At 40.1% G+C, this 25729-nt stretch overlaps 1 protein-coding gene and 1 pseudogene across 3 annotated transcripts in view; both read right to left on the reverse strand.

Annotated features, from left to right (window-relative positions):
- The window catches only part of LOC105485672 (ubiquitin associated protein 2), a 138388-nt gene that overhangs the window by 50806 nt on the left and 61853 nt on the right, over positions 1-25729 (reverse strand). For all 3 annotated transcript variants that reach the window (XM_011748011.3, XM_071077921.1, XM_071077920.1), the window contains 5 exons: positions 20383-20536; positions 17909-17986; positions 10975-11029; positions 9433-9536; positions 1635-1700 (listed from right to left, as the gene is read on the reverse strand). In XM_011748011.3, the coding sequence (XP_011746313.1) occupies positions 1635-1700; positions 9433-9536; positions 10975-11029; positions 17909-17986; positions 20383-20536 (457 nt within the window). The remainder of the gene's footprint in view (positions 1-1634; positions 1701-9432; positions 9537-10974; positions 11030-17908; positions 17987-20382; positions 20537-25729) is intronic.
- LOC105485671 (oligosaccharyltransferase complex subunit OSTC pseudogene) lies at positions 4787-9426 on the reverse strand (annotated as a pseudogene).

The raw sequence follows: 25729 nt of genomic DNA on the forward strand, positions 1-25729 counted from the left end.
AAATATACACACACACAGATATAAAGGATACACACACACGGATACAAAGGAAAATTTCCAGGAGAAAAACAATGATGAAACATTACAAAAACCTACATAAAAAATATTAAAAGTATTCTAAAGCTTAAAATATACATTCTTTTTTCTAAGTTTTAAAACTGCAATAAAATACACATAAATTTGAGCAGCTCAGCCACTATACATACAGTTAATGTAGTAAGTTAAAACAGGCTTTTATACATGATATGTAGTAAGAATGACCTACCATAGCAATTCAGGAGGTATCTTAAAAATAAAAAAAAACAGTCTGGGCATGGTGGCTCATGCCTGTAATCCCAGCACTTTGGGAGGCTGAGGTGGGTGGATCACGAGGTCAGGAGTTCAAGACCAGCCTGGTCAATATGGTGAAACCCTGTCTCTACTAAAAATACAAAAATTAGCGGGGCGTGGTGGCGTGTGCCTATAGTCCCAGCTACTGGGGAGGCTGAGGCAGGAGAATCGTTTGAACCCAGGAGGCGGAGGTTGCAGTGAGCTGAGATCATGCCACTGCTCCAGCCTGGGCAACAGAGACTCCATCTCAGAAATAAATAAATAAATAAATAAATAAATAGGCCTGGAGCAGTGGCTCATGCCTGTAATTGCAGCACTTCGGGAGGCAGAGGTGGGTGGATCACCTGAGGTCAGGAGTTTGAGACCAGCCTGGCCAACATGGTGAAACCCCGTCTCTACTAAAAATACAAAGAATTAGCCAGGGGAGGTGACTCACACCTATAAATCCCAGTTACTTGGGAGACTGAGGCAGAATTGCTTGAACCCAGGAGGTGGAGGTTGCAGTGAGCCGAGATCATGCCATTGCACTCCAGCCTGGGCAACAAGAACAAAACTCCATCTCAAAAAAAATAATAAAAATAAAAATAAAATAATAAAAATAATAAAAAAAGACTGGCCTACCACTTTGAGAGCAGTATTTTGAAAATAATTAAACACAACTTTGGACTTGCATAGTAGGGTGAGAATCTGAGTACATTTAAAAGCAAGTACAAGGCACTATGTAGCCTGAAGGAAAAACAGGAAAACAGTTAAAAGCAGAGATGCAACATGATAGAGTGGCGTGTCAGGAAATTACAGGGAAAACTCCCATGTCAGAAGCAAGTGCCACATTGCAGGAACTAGCCATACAGACTATAAAAAATTCCAGACATTAAATACAGAAGGCAGAGGCTCAGGTCCTAATCATATTTTGGAATATTAAAATTTTAATTTGGTTCACATTAGACCTACACCCCAAAACATAAGGGAAAAACTTCAACAATCCTTATTTTCAGCTTAAAATAATATATTTGAGATGAATGCTTCATGTTCAGTTTAACTTGGTGTTAGTCCTCTAATGAATGTATGTTAAAGAAGGCCACTTAGGAAAAAGGAAAACAATGGTGAAAATTCTGTGGCACCTTGAAAGTCAATCAAACATTTCCATTAGCAAACTGCAAATTTGATTACCAAATAAATGGGTATAGTTTACAAACATTTATCTGATAAATTTGTATTAGCTAGCTTTGATAAAAAATGAAAGATATTGCAAGCAATTTATAAGATTCTTAACTTAAAAAATTTAAAAAATTAAGTATTCATACCTTTGAGTCCATAAGAACTTTTGTTTGACAGATCCTGATCTACGTTGTGAGTATCTGATGCCAGTTCTGTGGACCAATGTAAAATTGAGGGTTTAAACATATCAAAAGAATGAAAGTATTCATCACAAGAGAAGATAGTCACCGTCAAAACTATGTATATGCTGCGTTACTGCCCAAGGATAGTGAAATGTAGTTGAAATCCATACTCTTACAGGTCACTGCAAATCAAGTTATGAATTTTATCCCTGATGGCTCTTGGACGCTCAAATTACTTCAATTATTCTCACTCTCATGCCCATGTTTACCAAGTTCCCTTCTCACTCATCAAAGAGAGTATTCTAATCTGTTTAACAGGTACCAGTTTTTAGAAAACTTATCAATTAGCATTCTGAGTATACACAAGTCTTTCTAGTTTGGTTAATTTGAATGCTCCTCACATTGCGAACAGATTTGTGGTTATTGTACCGTCAACAGTTGGGTTTCTGAGCCTTATGGCCGAGTCCTGGACTCAGAACTCCCTTATCAACAAGCCAATACCATTCTGTGAGGCCTCTGGAAAAATAGCCAGCACCATCAGCTGATGACATCCTTTAACTGTATTCTACAACAAACTGGTTTTGCTTATCTAAATGCTTTTCAGCAAGAAATCTGCTACTTTAAATAATAAGTGGGAGGAGATGAAAGAAGAAAGAGAGGAGGAAAGATAAAATAAGAAAAAAAGTAACTAATTGACTAATTCAACATTCTGCTTCAACAGTTGGACAACATTCGGCTTCAAAGCCATGGAAGTGGGCACAGCTTCCACACACAGTTCTTCCACACTGTGTGGAAGCTGTGCACAGTGGTGCAGAGCTGTAGTCCCAGCTACACAGGAGGGTGATGGAGGAGGATCACTTGAGCCCAGGAGTTTGAGGTTGCAGTGCACTAAGATTATGCCTGTGAATACCAACTATACTCCAGCCTGGGCAACAAATAGAGACCCCCACCTCTTAAAAAAAAAGAAGAAAAAAAAATCAGTGGAGGTATTAATAAAGGCACTATAATATCACATACATATTTTTGTTTGGATGTGTTTTCATTCCACTTTTATAAAAACCTAAGAATGGGGTTGTCAGATGGTATGATAAAGGTATGCTTTCCCACCAGGCATGTATATGAGTACCTGTTATTCCACAATCCTCACCAGCACTTGGAATTTTTCGTTTCCTTTAAAGTCATTTTAATAGGTGAATGGGCGTAACTCAATGTGGCTTTACTTTGTATTTCCCCAATGACGAATGATGATGAGCACATTCTTACGGATTTGTTTGCTATCCATTTATCATCTTCCCTTGTAAATGCAAATACTTTGCTTTCTATGAACTTTTTCTGTTAAAATAATTACAGATTCACAGGAAATTATCCTTCACCAGTCTCCGTGTTGAAATAGACATTACACAAAATTTACCACGTCTAACCCTCTTCGAGTGTACAATTTAGTGGCACTGAGTATATTCCTAATGCTGTACAATCACTACTATCCATTTCTAGAACTTCTTCCATTTTTTTCCCCATTTTTAATTGCTCATTTGTTTTAGGGGGTTGTTTTCTTATTACTGATTGTGAGAGTTCTTTATTTATTTTGTATATAAGTCCTTATCAAATATGGATTTTATATAAACATTTTCTCCAAGACTACATCTCATCCTATCATTTTTCTCTTCAGAAGAATTTTACAATTTTTGATAAAATGTACTTTGTCAGTTTTCTCTTTTATGACTCAGGCTTATCAGATTCTATAAAGAAATCTTCACCTAACCTAAAGTCACTAAGATTTGCCACTCTAAGTTCTTTGTAAGTTGTACTTTTAGGTTTCATGTTTAAGTGTAAACTTGCAGGGTAATTTTTGTATACAGTATAATGTATAGCATTGAACTGCCTCATAATCTTTGACAAAAAACAATTAGCCATATGTATATGTAAACTACTATGCTATTGATTTATATGTCTTGCTTACTGTAGTGTTAGAGCAGTTCTTAAAATTAGGGAGTGTAGAACTTTTTTTTCTTTTCAAAACTGTTTACGCTACTTTAGTCCCTTTAATATTATATAAAAATTTTAGAGTCAAGTGGTCAAGGCCAGGCAAAATATCTCACACCTGTAATCCCACCACTTTGGGAGGCTGAGGTGGGCAGATCACTTGAGGTCAGGAGTTCAATACTGACCCGGCCAACATGGTGAAACCCCGTCTCTGCTAAAAATACAGGGGGAAAAAAAAAAAAAAACAGCTGGGCATGGTGGCACACACCTGTAATCCCAGCTACTCAGGAGGCTGAGGTAGGAGATCACTTGAACCCAGGAGGTGGAGGTTGCAGTGAGGTGAGATCGCAACACTGCACTCCAGCCTGGGTGACAGAGTGAGAATCCATCTCAAAAAAAAGAATCAAGTTGTCAAAAATCTGAGAAGATTTTGATTGGAATTATGCTGAAGCTATCGATCAATTTGGAGAGAAATGACATTTCAAAGATTTTGAGTCTTCCAATTCATGAACACTGAATATGTTTCCTTTTATGAGGGTCTTCTTTTATCTTTCCCAACATGTTGCATAATATCAACATACAAATCTTGCATATATATAGTCAGAAATACAACTATTTCTTGTTTTTTTGGTACTCTAAAAAAAGTACTGTTTTTCTTATTCGTTGTTTACAATTGTTCATTGCTAGTAAAGAAGCACCATAATTATATTTTAATGCTGGTTATAATTCTATACGCATTTGTTAGAATTCATCCTCTATACCTCTAAAGGGAGAATTTTATCATATATATATATAAACTACATCAACAAATTTGATTTTTTTAAAAAATCAATGGGGAATATTTACATGAGATGGACTACCATGGATTAATAAATTCAAAGACTGAGTCAATAAAAACTAAATGTCACAACAGTAAGACTAAAATATATTAAAGTGGTATATCCCTCTATTTATTGACTTCTTTATTTTCTCTCAATATTGTTTTCTATTTTTTCTAATCTTACATATTTTACATATCATTAGACTTATTCCTAGGTATTTGGTGTTTTCTGGAGCTACTAGCAATTTTTTTCCATTTTCTGTTTGTTGACGATTTACAGAAATACATTCATTCATGAAACTTGTGTCTTGCATTTTGTGCTTGTGAAACTCCCCAATAATTCATCTATAGTTTCTTTTACATAATCACAGAAAACAACGGTTTATTCTCCCTTTCCAGTCCTTATGACTTACTTATTTTTCTTTATTGCACTGGCTAGGACCTCCAGAACAGTGCGAATGGAAGCAGTGACCACATGTTTTTATCCTGTTCCAGAGGAAAAACACTCAATATATCACCAGTGACTGTAATACCTGCTGTAAGTTTACAGATATTCCTTATCTGATTAAGGAAATTCCTTGTATTTCTAATTGCCAGGGTTTTGTTTGTTTTTAATTAGAAAAATTATTTCTGCTCCTTTCATAGATCTTATTGTTCAGGAAACAGTCATACATACATATTTGGAATAATGTATTATCACACTCCCTATTAAAAGGCAAGGCACCATAGGTAAAACTGATCAGCCATCCAGAATTCTCAACTTATGGAATCTTGCTTCTTGATTTTACATTAATTCTGAAAATCAGAAATGTCATCTACAAAAAAAAGTTAAAGGGGCTATAAAACATAATCACTTTATTCAATATTATATTTGTAAACTGGAGTATATTTTCTTTAAAAAACGAAAAACTAAGAAGAAAATGTCACTCAACATCACTGATCTCAACAGATCAGCAGGAAAAAAAATACTGTGATAAACTTGTCTCTGATACCAAGAAGAAATTTTACTCCAAGCATCAATACACTTCCAGTGTTTTCACTACATATTTCTTTACTGCTGCTCTTCATTCTTTTCCACATTTCACAATAGCGGATTGGTATAGACTTTAAAACTTCATTGACAGGAGCAAATCCAGTATCCATTGATTTCTTCTCAAAAGGCACTCTAACCTATCAGATTGCCTGGCAGTTTCATTCTCATGAATACTGTAACTGTAAAAAAAACTCAATAGGACACAAACAAATCCAAAAAATAAAAGAAGAAATTTGCTGCGTTTGGGGATATCTGGTGCATTTGACTGGTCCAGGATTATGAAACCTAAACCTCCCACTGTAAACAGGAAGCTGGATGCAAGTCCTTCCATAATAATATATTGTCCATTTACTCTGTACACCAAGAAAGCTACTGGCCTCTGATGCCCATGTTCATCAGTCACAGAGCCAACACTTGGAGGTTCAACAATAACATCATAAATTATTCCTCTGGTCATGAGGAAGCAAGACACCACCACCAAAGCATACACAGTCATGGCTGAAGGCATGTGCAGCCTGGTCGGCTTCGTCAGCTTCACGTTGGGACATTCGAGCACTAAGAATGGGCCATGGTACAAAGTCTCCATGTTGCTGGAATCAAAGACCATTATCCGGCTCAAATCCCACATGCCATTCAGAAACACTGTTGGTTTGTTTTAATCATGAACGAATATTGAACGCTCTTCCTTACAGAAATAATCATAAGGATTTTTATCTTTAATTCTGTTAAATGGATAATACTTATTTCTGTATTTTTATATATAACACACATAACATGAAATCTACCCTTTTACAGTAGACGGCTGAATAATTTTTAGTATATTCACAATTTGTGTAACCATCACCTCTGAAACAAACCCCATACTCATTCGCAGTCACTCACCACTTTTCCCAAATAGTTCCAGTCCTAGGCAACCACCAAGCTAATTTCTGTCCCTATAAATTTGCCTTAGACATTTCAGACAAATAAAATCATAAAACACAATATATGTGGTCTTTCTGTGACTCTGCATACTATTTTCCATACTATTTTCAAGGTTCATTCATGTTGTAGCATGTACCTTAATTCCTTTTTATGGCTGAACATTATTCTATTCTATGTATATTCTATATTTTGCTTATACATTCATCCATTGATAAACATTTGAGGTTTCTTCCCCTACCCTGACAGACCTGTTCAATAGGAAGTATGGGTTGTTTCTACTTTTTTATAATTATTAATTATGTTGCTATGAATCTTTTTGTACAAGATTTTTATGTGAACCTACATTTTCCTGTCTTTTGGGTATGCATCTAGGAGTGGACTGATTTGTTTTTTAAAAGTTAAACAAACTAAGCTGGGCATGGTGGCTCATGTCAGTAATCCCAGCACTGGCTGGGTGGGAGGATCTTTGAAGCCAGGAGTTCAAGACCAGCCTCTGCAACAATGCAAAATCTTTTATCTACAAAAAATTTTAAAATTCACCCAGTGCAGTGGTGTGTGCCATAGTCCCAGCAGTAAGTACTAGGGAGGTTAAGGTGGGAAGATGGCTTGAATCCAGTGGTTCAAGGCTACAGTGAGTGATGATCACACCACTGCACTCCGGCCCGGACAACAGAGTGAGATGTTCTCTTAAAAAAAGAAAAAGAAAAGAAGGTGGGGCATGGTGGCTTACGCCTGTAATCCCAGCACTTTGGGAGGCCAAGGTGAGTGGACCATTTGAGGTCAGCAGTTAGAGACTAGCCTGGCCAACATGGTGAAACCCTGCCTACTAAAAATACAACAAAATTAGCCAGGCATAGTGCCGGACACCTGTAATCCCAGCTACTCAGGACGCTGAGGCAGGAGAATCGCTTGAACCTGGGAGGTGGAGGTTGCAGTGAGCCAAGATCATGCCATTGTACTCCAGCCTGGGTGACAGAGACTCCATCTCAAAACCCCCCCACCCCAAAAAACACAGTTAAGCACACTTAAATACCAGGTGTAATTCATTCTTTCTCTTTCTTTCGTTCTTTCTTTCTCTCTCTCTTTCTTTTTTTGAGACAGAGTCCCACTCTGTCACCCAGGCTAAAGTGCAGTGGCACAATCTCAGCTCACTGCAACCTATGTCTCCCAGATTCAAGTGATTCTCCCACCTCAGCATCCCAAGTAGCTGAGACCACAGGCATATGCTACTACACCCAGCTAATTTTTGTATTTTTTTGCAGAGATGGGGTTTCACCATGTTGCCCAGGCTGGTCTCAAACTCCTGAGCTCAAGTGATCTGCCCACCTAAGCCTCCCAAAGTGCTGGGATTACAGGTGTGATTTAACACGCTCAACCCAAGCATAATTTTAACGTGGTTATGGTAACCTTTTCCTGTTTCTGTCTTACTGAATTCTATTTTCAAATACTTAAAGATTTTTACAAGAGTGAAATTAGTAATTCCAAACTTGTTGCCAAAAAAAAAAAAAATCGACATACAGTATCTTATAATCTCCTTAATATCTGTATGATCTATATCAATATTCCTTTTCTCCTTCCTGGAACTAATTACTCATGTTCTTCACCTTCCCTTGATGATCTCATAAGAAGCTTAACAATTTTACTAGTGTTTTCAAATAACAACTTACAAATTTTGTTGACCCTCTTTACAGTTTCTCTATTTACAGTTGATTAGTTGTGATTCTGGTCGTACTCTCTTACTTTCTGGCTAGGGTTGATGTTATATGGATGCTTGTGTGCATTATTTTATTTTATTTTTTATTTTTTGAGACACAGCCTTGCTCTGTTGCCAGGTTGGAGTGCAGTGGTACAATCATAGCTTATGTCATCCTCAACCTCCCAGGCTCAAGTGACACTCCCCTCTCCAGCCTCCCAAGCAGCTGGGACCATAGGCGCAACCACCATGCCATGTTAATTTTTTACGTTTTCTTAGTATAGATGAGATCTTACTATGTTAATCAGGCTCACCTCAAACTGTGGCTCAAGTGATCCTCCCGCCTCAGCCACCTAAATGCTGAGATTACAGGCATGAACAACTTGCACCAGGGCTTGATAATTTATTGAACTATATTCTAAATCTAGGTTATATTTCATTGTGTTAAATTATGTTTTTGTTTTTGTTGTTGTTGTTTTGAGATGAAGTCTCGCTCTGTTACCCAGGCTGGAGTGCAATGGCACGATCTCGGCTCATTGCAACCTCCACCTCCTGGGTTCAAGCGATTCTCCTGTCTCAGCCTCCCAAGTAGCTGGGATTACAGGCACGCACCACCAAGCCTGGCTAATTTTTTTATATTTCTGTAGAGACGGGGTTTCACCATGTTGGCCAGGCTGCTCTCGAATTCCTGACCTCAAATGCTCCATCTGCCTCGGTCTCCCAAAGTGCTGGGATTACAGGTGTGAGCCACTGCACCTGGCTAAATTATGTTTCTATAAGTATAATCTCAATACTTACTGTACAAAGAGCTCTATATAAATAAACAACCAATATTTACCCCAAGAATTTCAGAAAATAATCCAGAAACAGCATGATACAGAAAAACCTGCAGTAGCAACGTTGCTACAAATCCATCTATCATCTACCGCATTATCATACATTATCTGACCAAAGAATCCACCATTAGAAATGGGAAGTACTTCCAGTAAAAAATCTTCTCCTCAGAAATTCTATATATCTGTGACATACTTTGATTGGAGTGTGGGTTTGTGCTGATTTATGCCAATTACCTTATATAGCCTCTTTCTTAGCTCACAGAAGGGAAAATCAAATTCTTTGTCATCATGAGATTTATATGTGACAGACTTTGGTGGTAAGAACCAACTAAGAATAATTTCAGAGGTAGGACAGTAGCCTGGTTTTCATTCTTTTCCATCAGCACATTTAGACTTCATCTTTGCGTGAGAACATAAAACTCTTAATAGCTCAAACATTTAAAACTCATCTCTGGCAAAAACAGAACACTTACCAGTTCCCTCATCTGCACCATTCTGAGCAGCTTCCCAAACTACTAGCTTTGTCCCACACACATCTGTAGATGTAGAATCTGAATAGTCCGCAGGATTAAATGTCCTGGGGTTTGAAATAAAGAAATAATAAAGGCAAAAGAAGCAAGCACCTAAGCCAAAATATTAACCATACACGATCTTCCACCAAACAAGCCCAGTGTCTTCTCACAGCCACTGTAAAAGACATCACCTCTCCTTCCCCTATTTAAATATAACTAATTCTGCCAGCCATGGAGATGCAGATGTGAAAACCAGAAGCTGCCTAGGGACCTTCCACACATTCTGGTATAATAGCCTTATTTTACTAAAACATGGTCCTCAGCATCCTAAAGCAGACAAGGAGACCCATAATCTTTCAAGGCAGAATAAGGGCTCTCATAAGAGTCCTGCTGAAAAATAAGGAATAAATAGGGAACACAGGTATTTTCTTCCCAAGTCAGAATCCAAGTTTGGCTTTGAACCTTTTATAGCTTAGAATTATATGCTCCTTTATAGAAACATTAGATAAAGAAGAAAATATTTTGTTCAGCACCTCTATTTCTTTTCAATAAAATCCTAAACTGAACACCCAGTTTAACTGAATCATGGTTCAGAGGTCTAACATGAGCCAAAACAAATATTACCTTAAAAAATTTTCACAAAGGAATGTGAAGTAAACAGAAAAATCCACAAAACAATTTACAGCTAATGGGCAGGGCTATGTCTTAAAGCGCTCCTGAGAGTTTGCTCCCTGTGTTTTTATCCCTCCTTTTCCTCGAAGGAGCTTAGGAAGAAGTCTGATTGCAGGAGGCACCACCACTTATCTAGAAGGCACTGACACCAAGAGTGCTGCCTGAAGTTAGAGAGAGACAAAGGGCTTTTCTTGGAGCCAATTCCCTTCCTTGACTGCATCTACGTATGGCTTCCACAGGATGTTTTAAAACTTTTTCTAAAAATTCAATGGGAGCTAATGTTTTAGAAGCAACAAAAAGTAAAATAACACCCAGAAACAAGAAATAAACCTCTGATTTTACTACCTTTGAGTCTGTTCAATGTTCACTATTACAATTCAGGAAAAAGATATCACTTATACATAAATAAGCACTACATTTACTTAGCATTCAAAGACAATGGCTGGATTAACTAACATGGCCCTTAGGCAGTGCCATTTAGGTATGTCTGTAGGTATGTTGTCACAACTTCAGGTGACTGCTACTGATATTTATTAATAGTACAGAGAGGACAGATGTTGCTAAACATCCTACAATATACAGGAGACCCTACCACTCCATGGAAGTATTATCCAATCCACAATCAATAGTGCCAAGGCTAGAAACCCTGCTCTAATGCCTATTTAAAAGATCAATTTTATTCATATTATTTTTCTTATTTGTAAATCTCTTTAAGTATAGAAAACACTAGATTCACCATGATGATCAAATTAGATGCAGGGTATTAGAGGCAATTGAAGCATAAAAACTAGGGAATTAAATAACTATAAAAATAGGATGGCTATGACTTACCCCATGCCTTGGGTTGAGAACCTTCCTGCCCCTCTCCCTCTGCCACGTCCAAATCCTTTAAAAAAAAAAAAACAATTATATTATAAAATAATATTCATGTCCTACACAATTACACTTCCTTCTTCATCCTATACTCACTACCCAGACAATATTATCATTGTTCCTAATGGCACCAACATTCCAATCCAGGGCATCCAATTTCCAATTTACTGATCCCTGATGATACAACTACCTATACCCAGTTAGTGACTTCTAAGGCTAGAAAAGAATTAAATTCTCCTTGTATTATATTTGTGGTATTTGACAGCTAAACACAGGAAGGTTATATTATAAAACAGTCTGCACCCTTTAAAATCAGGAAGGGCAAACACCATGGAATTATAAGCCACTACTATAAAATGAAATGAGAACCAGAAAGAGGAAAATTCAAAGTAAGCTGAAGGCACTGTTAAATATCATTTTAAATACTAGGTCTTTGATCAAAGACCAAAATGGCAGCAAGCATGGGAATAAGCAAACAAGAAGAGAAAATTATGACTAGCACCTTTCCACATTCTCTCTTCATTAAAATCCTGAACTGAAGAGCAAAGGCCTAAATTTAAGAGCTAAAACTATAAAACTCTCAGAGAAAAACACAAAGCAAATGCTTTACAACACTGGATTTAGCAATGATTTCTTCAATATGACACCAAAACTACAGGCAAAAAAAGAAAAACTAGACAAAATGGACTTTATGAAAATTAAAAACTTTTCTGAGACAGGCATGGTGGCTCACACCTATCATCTCAACAATTTGGAAGTTGAGGTGGAAGGATGGCTTGAGCAAGGAGTTCAAGGCCAGTCTGGGCAATACAGGGAGACTCCCTCTCTACAAAACTATTTTTTATGGGCACAGTGGCATGAGCCTCTAACAAAAAATTTTTTTTAATTAAAAAATCCAATCCGGGGCGGGGCGCGGTGGCTCAAGCCTGTAATCCCAGCACTTTGGGAGGCCGAGACGGGTGGATCACGAGGTCAGGAGATCGAGATCATCCTGGCTAACACAGTGAAACCCCGTCTCCACTAAAAAACACAAAAAACTAGCCGAGCGAGGTGGCAGGCGCCTGTAGTCCCAGCTACTCGGGAGGCTGAGGCAGGAGAATGGCGTAAACCTGGGGGACGGAGCTTGCAGTGAGCTGAGATCCGGCCACTGCACTCCAGCCTGGGCGACAGAGCGAGACTCCGTCTCAAAAAATAAAAAAATAAAAAAAAAATCCAATCCATCTTCCCCATAAATTCTAACAAGATAATGGAATTATTGTTTCGCACTCACCTGGCAGTAATGCTACTAGTAACGTTGGTTTCTGTGTATATACCATTTCCCTGCATTGTTATCTGGAAGGAACAGATTAATCTAGCAGCTCAGAATAAAAATCCAGTGTATTTTAATCATGAAAACCAAGTCCAACGTTTCCAAAGATTATCAAAGTGAATAAACCATGTTATGGTAAATGCTGTACCTTTCCTCCTCAAGCCCTGGGACTCTACTACGTATCTGGTGAATGACTGTTCAAGGGTTTTTTTTTTTGAATTTTTGGAGACAGAGTCTTGCTCTGTCACCGAGGTTGGAGTGCAGTGGCGTAATCTCAGCTCACCACAACCTCCACCTCCCAGGTTCAAATGATTTTTGTGCCTCAGTCTCCCGAGTAGCTGGGATTACAGGCCTGCGTCACCACGCCTGGATAATTTTTGTATTTTTAGTGGAGACAGGGTTTCACCACGTTGTCCAGGCTGGTCTTGAACTCCTGACTTCAAGTGATCCACCCACCTCACCCTCCCAAAGTACTGGGATTACAGGCGTAAGCCACCACTCCCCGCTTCAAGTTTTGACTAATATTTACATATTCCATGCTGAGAATCGAAATGGAAAAGTTGCTCATTACTTTTTTTTTTCTTTTTCTGAGTTGGGATTTCACTGGCCATATTGGCCAGGCTGGTCTTGAACTCCCGGCTTCCAGTGATCCGCTCACCTCAGCCTCCGAAAGTGCTGGGATTATAGGTGTGAGCTACCATGCCTGGCCTAGTTGCTCATTACTCTGAAAGCCGAAATTCAAAGAACAACCAACCACCCCTATTGGGGCAGATCTTAACTGCAGACAACCCTCCTTTTCAAACAGCCTGAAGGGAAGCAAATGCAGAAAGTGGGCCTAATCTAAAAAGATAGAAAGCACTCCTTCCCTTCATCCCCAAAAGATAGTAAGAAGGACTTTAAAAGCTAGCTGTGCCACAGGGTGGGGAACATCCCACACCGGGGCCTGTTGTGGGGTTGTGGGAGAGGGGAGGGACAGAATTAGGAGATATACCTAATGTAAATGACCAGTTAATGGGTGCAACACACCAACATGGCACATGTATACATATGTAACAAACCTGCACGTTGTACACGTGCACCCTAGAACTTAAAAGTATAATTTAAAAAGAAAAAAAAAAAAAAAAAGGGCTAGCTGTGCCAGAGGCCAGCCTGAGCAACATAGCAAGACCCGGCCTCAAAAAAATTCCAGATTTCTCAGGACTAGTTCAATAATATAGATGGTACTACTTCCATGTCCAGGGACCTGTTCAGGCCACAAACAGAAGGGGGCATCTTTGGTGTTTTTCTGGCTCAGAGACTTGGGAGTCTATCCCCCTACATTCTCAAGAGAGTCTGGAATAACCCCGCCCCAGCCTCAAAGAATACTACATTAATCAAATGAAAATGACAAAACATCCCTGGAATTCACTGAGGAACAAAGCTTATTTACAGCAATATCTTCAACAACACAATAGGTATGTAAATATCAGTTGCTACATTTAAGACTGATATATGGCCAGGAGCAGTGGCTCACACCTGTAATCCCAGCACTTTGGGAGGATCACGGGCGGATCACGAAGTCAGGAGATCGAGACCATCCTGGCTAACGCAGTGAAACCTTGTCTCTACTAAAAATACAAAAAATTAGCCAGGTGTGGTGGTGGGTACTTATAGTCCCAACTACTCAGGAGCCTGAGCCAGGAGAATGGTGTGAACCCAGGAGGGGGAGCTTGTAATGAGCCGAGATTGTGCCACTGCACTCCAGCCTGGGCAACAGAGCGAGACTCCATCTCAAAAAAAAAAAAAAAAAGTAGAGGAACTAATCTGAGTTACTAAATACAAAACAGTAAGATAAAGCAGTGAGAAAGGTTACAGAATAAACTATTGTTGCCTTTTTTGCATTATTTTTCTGCCATCCAGAAGGAAACCAAACCCTGTAACTCAAGTGTAATTCATTAGCAGCCAGGTGCAGTGGCTCGTGCCTGTAATCCCTCTGCTTTAGGAGGCCAAGGGAGGAGGACTGCTTGGAGTCAGGAGTTCAAGACCAGCCTGGGCAATACAGGGAGACCTATCTCTACAAAAATGCTTTTAAAAATTAGCTGGGCATAGCCAGGAGCATGGCTCACACCTGTAATCCCAACACTTTGGGAGGCCGGGGCGGGCGGATCACGAGGTCAGGAGATCGAGACCATCCTGGCTAACATGGTGAAACCCCGTCTCTATTAAAAATACAAAAAATTAGCCAGGCATGGTGGCGGGCGCCTGTAGTCCCAATTACTCGGGAGGCTGAGGCAGGAGAATGGCATGAACCCGGGAGGCGAAGCTTGCAGTGAGCTGAGAGTGTACCACTGCACTCCAATCTGGGTGACAGAGCGAGACTCTGTCTCAATCAATCAATCAATCAATCAATAAAAGAAAAAGAAAAAAAATTAGCTGGGCATTGTGATGTGCACCTGCAGTCCTATCCACTCAGGAGGCTAAGGCAGGAGTATTGCTTGAGCGTAAGAGTTGAAGGTTGCAGTGAGCTATGATCATGCCACCGTACTCCAGGATGGGCAACAGAGCGAGACCCTGTCTCTAAAAAAAATAAACAATAGTTCACTACCTTACTTGACTCAATCTCACCAGAAGAAAAGACCAAAATAATACATATAAGCTGCTAAACCATGTATCAATACACGAGATAAAGAAACATACAAAAGAAGAAAAGTAACTTAAATACACATTTAAGCCTGACCTACATGGAGAAACCCTACTCTACTGAAAACACAAAATTAGCTGGGCATGGTGGCGCATGCCTGTTATCCCAGCTACTCGGGAGGCTCAGGCAAAAGAATTGCTTGAACCCAGGGGGCGGAGGTTGTGATGAGCCAAGATCCCACCATTACACTCCAGCCAGGGCAACAAGAGCGAAACTCCCGTCTCAAAAATAAAAACAAATAAAAAATAAAAAATAAACAATAAAAATGAAAATAGGTTAGGCGCGGGGGCTTACGCCTTGTAATCCCAGCACTTTGGGAGGCCGAGGCGGGCGGATCACTAGGTCAAGAGATCGAGACCATCCTGGCCAACATGGTGAAACCCCATCTCCATTTAAAAATACAAAAATTAGCTGAGCCTGTAGCCCCAGCTACATGGGAGGCTGAGGCAGGAGAATTGCTTGAATCCTGGAGGAAGAGGTTGCAGTGGGCTGAGATTGCACCAGTGCACTCCAGCCTTGAGACAGAGCGAGACTCTGTCTCTAAATAAGTAAATAAATAAATAAAAGGTGTAACCAGTGAAACCCCATCTCTACTAAAAATACAAAAAATTAGGCAGGCATGGTGGGGCTCATGCCTATAGCCCCAGCTGCTCAGGAGGCTGAGGTGTAAGAATCACTTGAGCCCAGGATTTCGAGGTTGCAGTAAGTTAAGATCATGTCACCGCACTCCAGGCTGGGCAAGAGTGAGATACTGTCTCTTAAGAGGAAAAAAAAAAAAAAACAGTAGACAAAGGATCTAAAAAAACAATACACAAATGGCCAAAAGGTACACAAAAAATGTTCATCATTAGGCCGGGCGCGGTGGCTCACGCCTGTAATCCCAGCACTTTGGGAGGCCGAGGCAGGCGGATCACGAGGTCAGGAGATCGAGACCATCCTGGCTAACATGGTGAAACCCCGTCTCTACTAAAAAATACAAAAAACTAGCCGGGCGAGGTGGCGGGTGCCTGTAGTCCCAGCTACTCGGCAGGCTGAGGCAGGAGAATGGCGTGAACCCGGGAGGCGGAGCTTGCAGTGAGCTGAAATCCGGCCACCGCACTCCAGCCTGGGTGACAGAGCGAGACTCCGTCTCAAAAAAAAAAAAAAAAAAAAAATGTTCACCATTAAACATCAACAAAATACAAAGAAAACCACAATGAGGTATCATCTTACCCCACTTAGAACAGCTATTATCAAAAAGACAAAAAGTAGCCTGTAATCCCAACTACTGAGGTGGCTGAGACAGGAAGATTGCCTGAACCCAGGAGTTCAAGACTGCAGTGAGTTATGATCATGCCACTACATCTAATTAATTAAGCAAATTAAACAGATGCTGGTGAAGACACAGGGAAAAGGGAACTCTCATACACTACTGGTGGGAATATGAACTGGTGCAGCCATTTTGGAAAACAGTATGGAGATTTATCAAAAACAAAAAATTGAATTACCATATGATCCACCAATCCCATTACTGGATATTTATACAAAGAAAAGGAAACCAATAGTGCTTCATAGCTGCCAGGTTGGGGTGGCTGTGGCAATTTCTCTTCTTTCTAAATTTTTAACTTTTTACTGATACATAATATTTAAACACATTTATGGGGTACATGTGGTACTTTGCTACATGCAGAGAATACATAATTATCAAGTTGTGGTATTTAGGGTATCCGTTACTATGAGCGTTTATCATTTCTATGTGTTGAGAACTTTTCAAGTCCTCACTTCTAGCTATTTTGAAGTGAAGCACTATTCACAATATTCACAAATACAGAGAATCAACCTAAGTGTTTATCAACAGATGAATGGATTTCAAAAAGTGATAAATTTACACGTTGGAATACTATTCAGTCATAAAAGAATGAAATGATGTCCTCTGGAGCAACATGAATGGACCTGGAAGACACTGTATTAAATAAAATAAACCAGACACAGAAAGACAAATATCACACGTACTCACTCACATGGGAGCTAAAAAAGTTATCTCATGCAGGTAAAGAGTGGAAAGATAGTTACCAGAGGGAGAGAAGGTGATGGGTATAGAGGGTGGGGAATAAAGAGAGATTGGTGGATAGGTTAAAACACAGAAGGAATAAATTCTAGGCCGTGCTCGGTGGCTCATGCCTGTAATCCCACCACTTTGGGAGGATTAGGCGGGTGGATCACTTGAGGCCAGGAGTTTGAGACCAGACTGGTCAACATGGTAAAACCCCATGTCTATCAAAAATACAAAAATTAGCTGGGCACGGTGGAACGCACCTATAGTCCCAGATACTCAGGAGGGTAAGTGGAAGGATTATTTGAGCCCAGGAGGTAGAGGTTGCAGTTAGCTGAGATGGTGCCACTGCACTCCAGCCTGGGTGACAGAGTAAGACCCTGTCCCAAAAAAAGGGAGTAAGTTCTAATGTTCAACAGTAAAGTAAGGTGACTACTTAACAATTACGTATTATACACTTCAAAATAGCTGGAAGTGAGGACTACAGCAAAAAGACTACAACTCACTGAAGGCTCAAATGAACATAGCCTTTTTTAGCAATAAAGTATTTTTAAAGTAAGGTTTTAAAAACCCTATTGCATTGTATTCCAAATGTAATACAATTATAATTTGTCTTTGGTTAGAGCTTTAAGTTTTAAATTATTCATAGAAAGGGCTTTCTCAGCTCATCCAAAAACAACCCTTTGGTTTCTTCAAAACTACATAACACAAAATAGTTCATTTACGGGCATCAGTAAACAAATGATCAGATTTTAAGACGACCTGCCATTCTTTCAGAACACATTGCTATCCCTAGTCAGAGTCCAGAAAAGCAACCGCCTGCTTCTTCCTCCTAATTGAAAGCATTTTCTTCTCTCTTACTCTAGCTTACCTCTACCTCGGGCTCGCTTGCCACGATCTGAAGGTTTGTCCACTTGATTGCAATCAATTCCGTTTTCTTCACCTCTAACTAGGGGGAAAAGAGCAGAAAAATCAAATTTCCATTTCCAAACCTCTTGTACGTAACCTTACCAAGCACCTATTAAAGGCAAAGAAGGAATGACAAACAGGCTACAATTTAAACAACGGGTTCAGAAACAGGAAAAACAAAAACATAAGTGACTTAAAAACTGAATGAGGTCAGGCACAGTGGCTTACACTTGTAGTTCTAGCACTTGTAATTTCCAGCTGAGGGGGGCAGATCTCTTGAGCTCAAGAGCTTGAGACCAGCCTGGGCGACATACAAAAAAAATACAAAAATTGGCCAGGCGCAATGGCTCATACCTATAATCCCAGCACTTTGGGAGGCTGAGGCAGGCGGATCACTTGAGGCCAGGAGTTTGAGACCAGCCTGGCTAACACAAGGAAACCCCGTCTCTAGCGAAAAATATAAAAATTAGCCGGGTGTGGTGGCGTGTACCTATAGTTCCAGCTACTCGAGAGGCTAAGGCAGGAGATTGCTTGGACCCAATAGGCAGAGGTTGCAGTGAGCCGAGATCTCCTCACTGCACTCCAGTCTGGGCAAGTGAGCAAGACTCTGTCTCAGTAAAAATACAACATATAAAATACAAAAAATATGAAAATCAGCCAGGCGTGGTTGTGATGGCGTGCAGCTAGTAGTCCCAGCTACTCAGGAGGCTGAGGTGGGAGGATCACCTGAGCCCAGGGAGATCAAGGCTGCAGTGAGCTGTGATCACGCCACTGCACTTCAGCCTGGGTGGAAGAGTAAGACCTTGTCTCAAAAAAAGAAGTTAAAAAAAAAAAAAAAGAGAAAAAGAAATCACATCTTCCTTAATTCACATGAAAATTCTGAAAACAAATTAAAATAACATATTGATTTTTCTTTCTTCTTTGTGGACTTGCTGTGAAGTTTTTGCTTCAAAAAAACTACCTCCATTATGCAACTATGTTAATATATCACAGAATTTGATCATTAGTTACGTTCAAAGCCTGGAAAGGCACAGAATAGCAAAATAGTAATACCAAGGAAACACTGAGTTCTTAGAAAAACTAAAGTGTTAGAATTGGGTTTTTCTAGAATACTAACCGGAAGATGCCAACTCGCAGTCTTTTCTTTTTCTCATCCCTATATTGGCATTAATAGCTCTATATAATACAGAAATTTTATAAACAATATTGGAATGGCTTGCTCCCCTCACCTCTGTCAGAGGTTGACTCACATAAATTCCAGTGAGGCTTTCCTTGGCAACCCACTTACATTTGCCAGACCTCTTCCCATAATTTGCATCTCTTTCTGCCTTTGTCTTTCCCTATAACATAATTTCTACATAACACCATTAAAATATATTAATATAAAATATTTTATCTCCTTTATTGTTACATCCCATTTGACCTTCTTTAAAATATAAGTTTTAGAAGGGCAAAGATTTTACCTATTTTATTCAATGCTGCATGCCTATAAAAGTATCCACTACATAGTAGATACTCAATAAATATCGGTGGAATATATGAGACAGCAAGAGTCTCTAGAATGATATGTTAAATATTTACATTTTATTCTTTCATAACTTAGCTATACTGACACACTGCCAGAGCAGACAGGGTTGTTTTGCATAAACAGTGACAAAACCTAGAAAACCTAGGTCTAATGGAAATGAGACCTGCCTATGAGAAATCCTGCCTATTCAGCAACTTTTCTCTTAATCTAACTCTTGTCTGCCTATGAGAAATCCTGCCTATTCAGCAACTTTTCTCTTAATCTAACTCTTGTCTGCCTATGAGAAATCCTGCCTATTCAGCAACTTTTCTCTTAATCTAACTCTTGTCTGCCTATGAGAAATCCTGCCTATTCAGCAACTTTTCCCTTAATCTAACTCTTGTCTGCCTATGAGAAATCCTGCCTATTCAGCAACTTTTCTCTTAATCTAACTCTTGTCTATACCATGAGTCTCTATAAATGGAGAAGAAAAAAACAGCTTTATCTACCTGTAAGTAAATGACCCCTGGCCCCTTCTTTGCCACACACACACAATTCTAAAATTAACGAATGTGTCTGCCTTATAACAGAAGGCAGTCATAAGACACACTACACAACCACCTGCCTATAGCCCAGGTCAATGTTGATATGAAACCACATAGGAGGCTCTTATGAAACTACTCAGGTGCCACTCATTTCTAGTGTTAACTATTAGAACAAATTCTGCATTGAGGAAACAAATTTATGAGCATGCTATGGACTAATCTTTCAGTTGTTCAGAATGTAAGGAAACTCCTAAGAAAAAATTTGAGAAAGCTGAGCGCAGTGGCTCATGCCTGTAATTCCAACACTTTGGGAGGCTGAGACAGGAGGGTCACTCGAGACGAAAGAAGAGAAGAGAAAAAACTGAGGAGAAAGTCTGTACTTACATTCTCTGCCACGATTGCCACCTCTTCCTTTCCGGTTGTTGTTTCCACGTCCACGACTTGACTCTTTCTCGCTTTTCTTCTCTCTATTCTCTTTGTTTTCTGAATTTTCTTTTGCAAAATTCTTTTTCTTCCCCCCTACGGTCTCCCATGAAGTCTATCAGAGAGAACGGCTGTTAATCATTTATCATTCCAAGTGTGTATAATTATCAAGGGCACATGCATGTATCTTTCTTTATTATTATTATTATTTTTTTGAGATGCAGTCTTGCTATGTCGCCCAGGCTGGAGTGCAGTGGTGTGATCTCGGCTCACTGCAAGCTCCGCCTCCCAAGTTCACGCCATTCTCCTGCCTCAGCCTCCTGAGTAGCTGGGACTACAGGCGCCCGCCACAACGCCCAGCTAATTTTTTGTATTTTTAGTGGAAACAGGGTTTCACCGTGTTAGCCACGATGGTCTCGATCTCCTGACCTCGTGATCCGCCCTCCTCGGCCTCCCAAAATGCTGGGATTACAGGCGTGGGCCACCGCGCCCAGCACATGCATGTATCTTTCAAATCTAACTACCCACAGCCTGCAGCTCACCTGCTTATCATTTATTTCCATATAGTTCTACTTTCTTGATGATAAAGATAACAATCTTCTTGCTAAGCTCCTGTTGCTAAATAATTACAGCTATTAGCTGACCTGACAAAATACTGTACATTTTCCCAACATACAGCCCTTTCCTATGCAAATACAGTAAATGTCATTTCCCCAAGCTCCTATTCTACACCACCTCAGTTATCTCTCTATTAGGCCTTAAATCTACATATTAATTCAAAGACCACAAAATTACTTAGAATGATGCCCCAAAAGCTCCAGGAATACAACCTTGCCTGTTCCATTATTCAAACTAATTATCTAAAACAATTTAATGGCAGATAAGTAAAATTTTAGCTTGGTTTTGGTGGGCTTTTAAAAATTTTTTAAAGTACTTAAAATTTTAACCTCCAAAGAATTCTTCTAGTGAGAAGACAAATGATTTATATAACCTCCCTTCTCCACCTCTTCCCGAATGGTGATACCAAACCTAATCGTATCATATATATACAAATTGCTGAGAAAAGAAAGATACTACATTCTTGACTATAAGTGGATATAAAAATTATCAAGCAGGGTAGTTACAGAGAAATCCTAAAATTAGCCCAATAGTTTCTATTTACTTATTCATAATCTGCCTTATATCAGAAGGGATTTGAAATGACTCCATCCAAAATTAAGAGTAGCAACTATTTTACGCTTTTTAAAAATCTTATGAAAAAACAAAATTTGACATTGTATATCCAAACTAAACATTAGCACTGGAAATTAATAAACTAAAATTTGGGTGATAAGCTGAATTATTTCCATAACAGTGGAAGCTAACTTCCAAACACTTTTTTGAAATGGAATATTTGGTCTCTGCAAAGTTCTGATGAACTCACATATTTAATTAGATATAAAATGGATATGAACAAGATATAAATTATTTTCCACCTCTAAGTTTTGATAATGAAGATTGAATATACTGACACCTGATAGTTAAGGTGAAACAATCAGGTATTATCATACAGTTCTGGTGAGCATGCATCTATTTTAACTTTTCTAGAAGGTTACTTAGCAATAGTACCTCAAAATTTTATTTTTTTTGAGACAGAGTCTCACTCTGTCACCCAGACTGGAGTGCAATGGCGCGATCTCGGCTCACTGCAACCTCCACCTCCTGGGAACAAGCAATAACTCCTGTCTCAGCCTACCGAGTAGCTGGGATTACAGGCATACACCACCACACCCAGCGAATTTTTGTAATTTTAGTAGAGACGGGGTTTCACCATGTTGGCCAGGCTGCTGTCGAACTCCTGACGTCAGGTGATCCACCTACCTTGGCCTCCCAAAGTACTGGTATTACAGGCGTAAGCCACTGCGCTTGGCCTAGTACCCAAATTTTATTTGGTGCATACTCTTTCAACCCAGCAATTCTACTTCTAGGCCCTTATTCAGATAAAATAATGTGTCCAAGCACACTGGCTCATGCCTGTAATCCCAGCACGTTGGGAGTCCAAGGCAGGCAGATCACTTGAGGCCAGGAGTTGGAGACTATCCTGGCCAACATGGTGAAACTCCATCTCTACTAAAAATATAAAAATTAGCTGGGAGTGGTGGCAGGCACTGTAATCCCAGCTACTCAGGAGGGTGAGGCAGGAGAATCACTTGAACCTGGAAGGCTTGATCCTAGGAGGTGGAGGATTCAGTGAGCCAAGATCATACCACTTCTCTCCAGCCTGGGTGACAGAGCGAGACTCTGTCTCAATTACAATAACGTAATAATTGTTCAAACATTTACGTGCGGACAAAATGATCAACAGCATAAAAGGAGGGGAGGGGGATTCCCAAAATATCAAGTTCAGGAGACTAAGTAGTCTAGCGTATCCATAAATGGGGCAGTACACAGCCATTTTACCAGTTATATAGGTACATACAGGAAGAGGTCCTTGATAGAAAAAGCAAGCTATCAGCAAACAGCATATAAAATTACATTTTTTAGTTCAAATAGAAGCCTATGTACTTACTAAAGGAAGTGGTATAAGTCATTATCTAAGTGAGGATGTTTAATTTGATGTAATCTTATATTTTTCTGTAATTACTTTCTAATTAAACAATAAAGCTTATCTATGCCAGAGAAAATAATGCCCATACTGCACAAACTCAATTTATTATGTTTGCTAATATGAAAATACGAGACAACTGTGTAAAACAGAATCCAGTCCTCTTAGGTTATAATACAAAAAGTAAATTCCGGCCGGGCGCAGTGGCTCACGCCTGTAATCCCAGCACTTTGGGAGGCCGAGGCGGGCGGATCACAAGGTCAGGAGATCGAGACCACGGTGAAACCCCGTCTCTACTAAAAATACAAAAAATTAGCCGGGCGCGGTTGTGGGCGCCTGTAGTCCCAGCTACTCGGGAGGCTGAGGCAGGAGAATGGCGTGAACCCGGGAGGCGGAGCTTGCAGTGAGCCGAGATCGCGCCACTGCACTCCAGCCTGGGCGACAGAGCGAGACTCCATCTCAAAAAAAAAAAAAAAAAAAAGTAAATTCCAGAGGTCCTGGAAAAATCATCCCAGAAGAGTTGGCATAAAGTGTATGTATACACAATGTATATCTTTACACAGCCTCGCCTAAAGGTACTCTATCTTTATAAAGGGGCCAACTGTCTTTGTAAAACACCTGAGAAACACTTTACCCCACTTCATATAGCAAATGATACCCCGGCCAGGCGCAGTGGCTCACACCTGTAATCCCAGCACTTTGGGAGCCCAGGGTGGGCAGATCATGAGGTCAGGAGTTCCAGACCGACCTGGCCAACATAGTGAAACTCCATCTTTACTAAACATACAAAAATTAGCAGCCAAGCGCAGTGGCTCACGCCTGTAATCCCAGCACTTTGGGAGGCTGAGGCGGGCAGATCACTTGAGGTAGGGAATTCAAGACCAGCGTGACCAACATGGAGAAATCCCATCTCTACTAAAAATACAAAATTAGCCGGGCGTGGTGGCGCATGCCTGTGATCCCAGCTACTTGGGAGGCTGAAGTGGGAGAATCACTTGAACCCGGGAGGCAGAAGGTTGCGGTGAGCCAAGATATTATACTCCAGCCTGGGCAACAAGAGCAAAACTCCATCTCAAAAAAAAAAAAAAAAATTAGCCAGGCATGGTGGCAGACGTCTGTAATTCCCAGCTACTCAGGAGGCTGAGGCAGGAGAACTGCTTGAACCTGGGAGGCAGAGGTTGCGGTTGCAGTGAGCTGAGATCATGCCAATGCACTCCAGCCTGGGTGACAGAGCAAGACTCCATCTCAAAAAAATAAAAATAAAAAAAAAGAGACACCCTCCCCATCCTGCTGCCCCTCAAGCAAAGTCTTGGTTTATGAGATTTACAAAGACAACTTATTTGAGGGTGGCAAATAGGGAAAAGAACCTTTAAGAAGCAATCTTTACAATACCATAGTAACTGCTAAAAAGATTACTGTGTATTTTGCAGAAGTCTGCAAAGCATGCACACATGCATACTTTGAAAAGTCAACCAAGTAATTATAGAGGATTTCCAAGAGAATTTCTGGCAACCTCTGTTATCGGTATTTTGCTACTTGTAGAATGGGTCTGAAGAAAAAGAGGAGAGGTCCTCCCAGTCACCATGTAATAATCAGAACGGCAGTCTTCAAAGCCAGCTAGTTCAAAAATTACTCTCCCACCACTTTGCCTTTGCCAAAAACTACCAACACAAACAACTTACTAAAAACAGTAAGTACATTAATGCAAGAGACTAATACTTCAAAACAATTTTGTCACACCAACCAAACGTTATGATGAAACAAAAAGTTCAGTACTTGTGTTCAATATCTTCCTTTGTGACAGATATACTTACATAAGAAAAAATAAACTTAACCTTAAAAATATAACGGATGATTCCACTTAATACCTTTTCCAAGTGATAATTTTGTTTCAGAAGACTTTGGCACAGAGGAAGGTTAGAATCGTTTGCCTTCATGCTCTTGCTCCTAGCAACATCACAGTGTTTATATTCTGTCAACTCTACTCCAATTAACTCTATCTCAGTCAAAGGAAGATAATCAAAGCCATTTAGCCATGGGTGCTGCAGACGGCAACCAGGTAAGAGATGAGGTAAACAGTATGAGAGACAAGATGTACCAGAGAATGGTCCTCAACAAACCAGGGTTTCAAAGACTTCCTCCAGCCTGAGCAACATAGAAACACAGAGAGACTCTATCTCTACAAAATATAAAAATAATTAGCCAAGTGTAGTGGCATGTGCCTGTGGTCTCGGCTACTCGGCAGGCTGGAGGATGGCATAAGCCCGGGAGGTCGAGGCTGCAGTGAACCATGATGGCACCACTCTACTCTAACCTGGGCAATGGAGTGAGACCCTGTCTTAATAAAAAAAACCCTAAACACCAAACAACTAAAACAAAGACTTTCCCTCTACTTCTGTATTTCCCCCACAGCCCACTCAGCCCCGAACAAGTGTATTCTTTCACAACTATAGTCAGAACTTCATCTGCTATTTTCTTATCTTTGAAGAAAACAAAAGTCAGATATAGCCCACACTATAAAATTGTTCAAGAGGTAACCAAAAAGACATTCACGAAAAATTCAGCTTTACTTTTTTTTTTTTTTTGAGACCAAGTCTCGCACTGTCACCCAGGCTGGAGTGCAACGCCGCAATCTCGGCTCACTGCAACCTCCGCTTCCTGGGTTCAAGCGATTCTCCTGCCTCAGTTGCCTGAGAGGCTGGGATTACAGGCGCCCACCACCAC

The sequence above is a fragment of the Macaca nemestrina genome, chromosome 14 (assembly GCF_043159975.1).
Source record: "Macaca nemestrina isolate mMacNem1 chromosome 14, mMacNem.hap1, whole genome shotgun sequence".
Classification (NCBI taxonomy): domain Eukaryota; kingdom Metazoa; phylum Chordata; class Mammalia; order Primates; family Cercopithecidae; genus Macaca; species Macaca nemestrina.